This window comes from Morone saxatilis, unplaced genomic scaffold (assembly GCF_004916995.1).
Source record: "Morone saxatilis isolate NCDOM2014 unplaced genomic scaffold, NCSU_SB_2.0 Contig8, whole genome shotgun sequence".
NCBI classification, from domain to species: Eukaryota; Metazoa; Chordata; class Actinopteri; family Moronidae; genus Morone; species Morone saxatilis.
The window spans coordinates 24,916,860-24,924,077 of record NW_023340257.1 but is presented as its reverse complement, the minus strand read 5'-3'; the positions used below and the strand labels follow the sequence as shown (position 1 = coordinate 24,924,077).

Sequence of the window (7,218 nt, the reverse complement as noted above, 5' to 3'; positions counted from 1 at the left end):
ATATCCATGCTTAATTTGGACAATTTACATTTTTTTGCATCTAATTTGCACGTTTTAGCATCTTGCACATTTTCTGTTTTTGCGTCGTTGTTGTTTACTGCATATTGTATGTACAGGAATCATTTTTGTGTTTTTTTTTTTGTTTTCTATGTTTCTGCGCCTGACAAAATGATAATAAAACGACTGAACTGATTTTATAAATGCCTTGAGGAAATATTTCAGATAAACTTATCAGTGGATATCTTTATGTTTTCTAGATGCTGGCAGAGGATGCAGAGGCCGGAGCTGAGGATGAGAAGGAGGTGGAGGAGCTGAAGAAGCAGGGGATCAACCCTCTCCCCAAACCCCCTCCTGGAGTCGGCCTCCTCCCCACCCCTCCTCGGCCTGTTCCTATAGACCCCAACACCGGGCCTGGGGATTTTGGCGGGCCTGTGCCGGGTGACTTTGGGGGTATTCCTGGACCTAACCAGGGGCCCATGCCTAACAAAGATCCCCCAGGACCAGGGCCTGTTCCTGGGCCTAACCCCTATGCTGGCCCCCCTGTCCATTGCCCAGAAGGAGGTCCGTTCCAAGGCGGGCCCCCAAATCCCAATTGCCCTCCTCCACACATGGGCCCCCCACCTCCCTGTGGTGGAGGGGGAGGTGGTGGGGGGAAGAAAATCCCCTCATTGTTTGAGATTAAAGTTCAGCCGACAGGACAGCTGGCTCAGAAACTGGCCGTCAGGTGAGATATTAGAAATTAAACACTAAGAATAAAAGATCTTTTTATATTCTGTAGAAAATGAATGTGGTGATTTTATGTAGAGTGACAAAGAGTGCAACAGTCAAATATAATACTCCACGAGACTCCACCTGTAGGCTTAAACGCTGATGGCTGTAGTTAAAACAAAGGTAGATCTAAAGTCTACCTGAGTATTTATCTATCTATGGGTACAGATTATACGTCTGTACCAGCAATAGCCGTGGCATTATGTGTATTAAATGGGATTAAATGATCAGTAGATACGTAATAAAGTGACATTTAATTTATTAACATGTTAAGTTACTCTTGAACTCCTCTTAACTTCTCCCTTTGAGATCCACTCTGTGAATCCTAACGCCTGCTGCCTCTTCTCTTATCAGGAGCCAGACTCCCAGTGGCAACCAGGGGCAGACTGCACCACCTGGACCCCAAGGGGCCCCTGGTGGCCCTCCCCCTCGCTTCCCTCCTCCCCCAGGCATGATGTCCCCTGACATGCAGAACATGGGACCCAACCTTGGGATGAACCAGGGGCCCCCGAACATGGGTCCCGGTGGACCGCCCATGATGGGAGGATTTGGCGATGGCCCACATGGAGGTGCGATGCCTCCAGGTCCTCCTCCGGGTGGAGGAAACTTCTTTAATAACTTCTTCAATCAGCAGGATGGAATGAAGATGGAGGGAGTGATGGAAGAAGGTGAGAGTGAATTTCAGTAATCAAACTGAATTAAAAGCTAAAAGAAAAAGTACTGAGTTGTATTTTTTAGGTTATTTTAGGTGTTTCTGTACTGATGTTTGATGTTTGCCCTCGCTGTTCCCTCTCAGGTGACAGTTACCAGGGTTTTTCCGGTATGGACGAGAGAGGAGGGGCAGGGAAATTTGGTCAGTCAGGTGGCCAAGAAGGCTCTGCTAATGGAGCGTCGGCCAATCAGGGAGGGATTTCTGTGCCTGACTTCCTGCCTCCGGCGCAGCGCGTCCTGTTCATGAGGATCCAACAGAAGCAGCAGGAAGAAGAGGAAAGAGCTCGCAGGATGGCCGAGGGAGGAGCCGAGAAGAGTAGAGACACTGAAGGTAGAGGAAAAGCATCATCAACTATTAGTCATTCTTTTGTAATGGTTAGCTGTAGTCCTCCTTTGTATAATCTTTTTGTCATTTATCTTAAAAATTCCCCTTTTCATATGTCTCCTCCTTCATGGTTAAAACACTATATTTAGTAGGCAGTCTTCAGGAAAGTGTTGCATTTCTTCAAGGTTAATCAAATGTTTGTGTAAAGTTAATCTAATTACGTTTTGTCTGTCCTTTCCTAGGTGACTCAGGGAACTGGTACTCCAGTGAGGATGAGGATGGCGGTGGCAGCGTGACCTCGATCTTGAAGACGCTCCGTCAGCAGACCCAGGCCCCTCAAAAATCTGACGGCCCCCCGATCGACCCTCGCCTCCTGAAGGCCCCTCCTGCCAACACTCCGGCTCGGCCAGCAGACCCCCGCTTGGCTCGGGACCCACGCCTGGCACGTGCTTCAGACTCGGCCGACTCCGCCCACTCCATGCCCCCATCTTCTGGACCTCCTGCAGACCCCAGGTTAGCCCGGCTAACGGCTGCTGCCTCCGCTGGATCCAGCTCCCTCTCGCCTCCTGCTCCTAAAGCAGAGCCTCCTCTGGTCTACAAGCCGCCGCCGCTTACAACCCCAGCAGCGGACGAGGAGGAGACAGAGCGAGTTCTACGGGACAAGCCGGTACCAATTCCCCTGGACCCGCTCATGGGTATGGCTCTGAGAGATCCACGCTCACAGCTGCAACAGTTCAGCCACATCAAGAAGGATATTCTTCTCCACATGCCGGCCTTCTCCAAAACCATCACCTGGTCGCCTGAAGATCTCCTCCCTCTCCCTCTCCCCAAGCAGGACCTCCTTCCTCTCCCACCAGGCATCCCTCCTGTATCCTCCATAGACCCGCGTCTGTCCCGCACTCAGCCGCCCCTCCACACACCGCTCCCTCACTCACAGCCTCCCCCCGTACAGCCTCCTCCCTCCATGGACCCCCCGGCTCCCTCTTCTTCCACTTCTTCCCTCCCAGACTTTGAGCTGCTTTCTCGTATCCTGAAGACTGTCAACTCCAGCCCGTCCCAGACTCCCTCCCCTCCTCTCTTACCTACTCCTGTTCCCCCTGTGTCGCTGCTGGGTCCACCTCCCCCGGTGCCTCCCGCACCTGTAGAAAAGCCTGTTGACCCCCGTGTGGCCCGTAAACTCCCTACAGACCCCCGTCTTCAGCCTCAAAAGTCAGCACTGAAGCAACCATCAGATCCCACTCCTCCTCCTGTCGCCTCTACCTCTCCAGCAACGACATCTAGCTCCTCCCCCACTACCATCGCCCCCTATGACCCGAGGCTGCTCTCCTCAGGTGGAGCGGGCCGCGGTGTGGGAGCTGCGGCACCAGGGGGAGCCAGTGTGCTGAGCAGCATCAGTCTATATGACCCTCGGACTAACAAACCAGCCAGCCCTGGTACCAGCAGTGGCTCTAACAATTCCCCCAACTCAGCCAGCACAGAGTCCAAACCCAGTGAAGCGGTACCCACGACGGGTAAACCCAAGTCCAAGGAACCCCTGTTTGTTCGTAAGTCTGCGTTGGACCAACCAGAACCAGAGAAAAGTGTCGAGCAAGGGACCGATAGATACAACAGCTATAACAGGCCTCGGCCCAAACCTGCGCCCTCACCGAACTCCACAGCTCAGGGAGGACCGGCTGCAGCCGGGTCAGCCGGCGCCGGGGGTCAGGGGGCTCCTGGAGCTGCTGCGGATCAGGGACCAGCCGGTGTCCACAACCTACCGGTGTCCACTCTGTTCGGCGTGGTGAAGCAGGCGGCCAAGCCCGGTGGGACGAGTAGTCCGTTTGGAGGTAACAGCCCGGTGCAGTCGGAACAGGCGACCGCGGAGGACAACGGCTCGCTGAAGGAGGTTTTCAAAGGCTTTGACCCGACAGCCTCCCCCTTCTGCCAGTGACCCCCCCTCCACCACCAGTAACAGGCCGTTGGCTTGTTTTAACATTTTTGGACACAGATGAGTGAAAATGAGAAAGAAGCGCACTGAGGCAACTTGCCTGTAAGACTGTTTAAGAAGACAAACTTTTGTGAACAAACTGATGTCTCACAACATGTTTCATGTCCACACACACACACACAGAGAGAGTGCTGCAGATTCAGATTCTATAAAAGACTTTGGGTTATGGGAAGGGTTTAAAGTTAAATCTCTAAAGCTCTATTTTAAACAGACTTATTGATGTATAAATAAATGTATTCTCTTCATCTCAATGCTTAACGAAAACAGTTATTCTGACAGCAGCAAAAAACATTTATATGGAATGAACATTTTAGCTTCACATCTTATTTCATTACCTTCATTCTTTTCAGTTCCTCTGCTCAATTATTTTGTACATTTTCTCCTCATCTTTGAACAGTTTGATTTGCCTCTCTGTATTTTTGGGGCAGTCACAGTTGACTATGCTCCTGGCAACAGATGAAATGATACATCTCAATTTTTTTTCCCAACAAGAAATTGCTTATTTGTGGTTTTTTTTGTGAATAAGTGAACAGCACTGAGGCAACTCCTTTAACATTGTTGCCCATCAGAAACAGATCATCCTCTATATCACTGCCTTTGCATTTACTGTCGTCTTCATCCCCCGTGCAAGCTGTTCAGTTATGTCGAACAATAGCATACATTTTGTCATTATCACTCACTATGTCAGTTTCTGCAGGAACAGTTGCAAATACCTAAACTTAAATCTATATTCTGCTTTTTTTTTTTTAGTATTTATTTTTCTACTTCTTTGCACTGTCAGTTTGTGTCCTCTGAGGGCTGTATTAATGTTTTTAATGTCTGTAGCTCCTCCAGCTGTTCATATACTGTTTAATTTCAGGTATTTAGCTCTTACCCAAAACAGGTAACTTTGCTGGTACAGGAAGGGACCTGTGACCTTTCAGTCCCGCCTCACTAACCACTACGCCACTGTTGTCCCCCCCCAACCCTCATTTACTTACAGTTTTCACAAGTTTTCACGTAAACATTTTGTTGTATCGGTTTGTGAAAATGGAGAGCCTCAAGTTCACAAATGACAGCTTCTGTAGCTTTAAGGTAGAAGAGATGGAAAATAGACCTCGCTGGTCGGACTGATGACAAACACATCCCTCTCTGGCAGATTTTAGCCACAGCATCAATAGGGAACATTAAAAAAGTTTGTTCTTTTCTCTGCTGAACAGGTGATTTCAAAGTCGGCCTTGGTTGGTTAACACTTCTTACCTTTTGTTCCCCCACCTTGATCAGAATAAAAGACTTTGATTCACTGACTCAGAATTCACCATTTAGCCTTTAGCTTTTAGTTATTTTGTTTTATTAAATGTTTAGTTGAGAATGGAAAGAAACCTTACAGGACAGGACTGCAGATTTCTACGAGTGGTTGGTGAAATGGAATAATTTGCAGCCTTACAGCAGCGTTTTGGCGTCAGTGGCTGGTGACAGTGTGACAATCATAAAGTAGACTTGGACCTAAAATTAAATTAATGCATGAATCTTGCATTGATCTGTGCGGGTGCTCCCTCTACTGTCAGCCTGAGCTCTGTATAAAGAGGACCATGGCATCCAGATTTCAGATCTTAACATGATCTGTGTTTAAAAAACAAACAAAAAATAAAAATCAGTACAGACTGAACGTGGTTTTCTCTCTCAGGCTTGCAGCAAAAAGAAAGTGCACACTTCATGGTGGAAATGTTGATTTGAGAGGGATTCACAGTTTAAAATGTTTAAATATTTCCTCCAGAACACACCCTTCCTAGTTTCTACACCTTACAATAAACAGTTGAAGTCAGAAGTCAGTGCAGAATCTGAATCAGGGTGAGGATAAGCGAGTTGTTCCCGTTTTTGCCTGGAAAGCCAGTGATTCATTGCCAGGCTTGTTTGAAAACCTTTAAACATGGGATCACTGTAGTGGAGCTTATAGAAGTCTTTTGAGTTCCAGAAGGTTAAGATTGTACAACAGCTGTCAAGATTGTTGACCGTCTTGTGTATAAATGTTGATCATTTTAATTTATTTTTTTATACTTGGGTAAATATACTTCCTCACTTGACATTTTTGAACTGAATCATTTTATATGTCAGGAATATGTGATTACCACTCACCTCAGTGGGACGTGTAGACAGCCTGTGACAGTGTGAAGAGAGGGGAAAGACATATTTTTTTATTTGGTTTCGTGTATGAAGATTCAAACTAACAAAAATTCACTAAGGCTCCCTCCTGCCAGGTCATAAAAAAAAGCCTGTTTGGGAGGCTGAGTTTCAGCTATAGCAAGCGTGAGAGTTATTGTTGATTTGTTATTTCCTTTATGGCTTTGTTGTTTTATAAGTTAGTTTTTCTCTTGCTATGTAAATTTGACCAGTACCCTGTCTTTGGAGGAGTGGAGTTTTCTAACTGTACACTGTAGGTGAGGTTGTCAAAAGTATTTAAATAAAGTTGATACATGATCAACCAGTTAAAACTATATTTTCTGTATTTTTATTACCTCAGTTGATTAATTTTCTAACTGTTATGATTGTTGTTACCTAAATCAAAATGAATAAACATGACCTGCTGTCCTCAGGCGTCATCCTCAGACCAAACATCACATTTTTGCCCTGCTTGCAGTCAGGAACTAAGAAGAGTCTTTTATCCACACAAGAATTTTATATCTGCTGTGTAACGAGTATCACAGCCTCACATTGATACTAGTGAGGCTATAAACGTCTAATCTTGTTATTGTTACAGTCGTAGCTGATGTTGACAGCAGAAGCAGCTTAAGTTGTAAAAGCTACTATTTCTGTCATCATAGCAAACTAAAATAAAAATCCTTTTGTTTGAATGAGACTGTGTGGGATTGTGATTCCTCTGTTTTTTGAACAAACGTCTTGCAGAGAAGCACTAACACTTATTTTAAGCTACTTTGACAACCAGACGGGTGGGGTTTAGTTACTTAGGGTTCCTCTGGTGGGTTGACGCTGTGGTCAGTGAATGGACCTTTCTTTTCCTGTGACTATTTTAATTTTCTTTGCCTTGTTCTGTTGTTCCGTCGTCCTGCCTGTGTGGTACTCCAGTTAAATCATGAATCCTTTTGAAGTTGCCAACAATCAATCCTAAATCCCTTCATTGCTCACAGTTAGAGCTCTAGTGATTGAAGCTGAGCGGCTCTCGTCTCGGCCTTTGTGGATCTGGATTGGCACCCCAGCAACACGCAGCCTGTTTCCTGGTTCACTACGATCCTCTAGTGACTCACTTCCTGGTCCCCTCCCATCCTGCAATACTGGCTCCAGGAAGACCAACTATTCATCCAGTACCTCAAATGTTTCCTATCACATACACTAACAAACACACACACACACACACACACACACACACACACACTGATTGGGTACTCAACCATCGAGCTGCATATTGCGCCTCTTTTGACCTTCAGAGCAG

At 46.6% G+C, this 7,218-nt stretch overlaps 1 protein-coding gene across 5 annotated transcripts in view; it reads left to right on the top strand.

Moving 5' to 3' along the window:
* Nucleotides 1-6,622, top strand: part of zc3h4 (zinc finger CCCH-type containing 4) — a 15,260-nt gene extending 8,638 nt beyond the window's left edge. For 4 of the 5 annotated variants that reach the window (XM_035679673.1, XM_035679675.1, XM_035679674.1 and 1 more), the window contains 4 exons: nt 258-724; nt 1,123-1,436; nt 1,565-1,810; nt 2,047-6,622. In XM_035679673.1, the coding sequence (XP_035535566.1) occupies nt 258-724; nt 1,123-1,436; nt 1,565-1,810; nt 2,047-3,734 (2,715 nt within the window). In that variant the 3' untranslated portion in view covers nt 3,735-6,622. The remainder of the gene's footprint in view (nt 1-257; nt 725-1,122; nt 1,437-1,564; nt 1,811-2,046) is intronic. The other variant, XM_035679676.1, reaches the window with a different exon arrangement.
* The last annotated feature ends 596 nt before the right edge of the window (nt 6,623-7,218 follow it).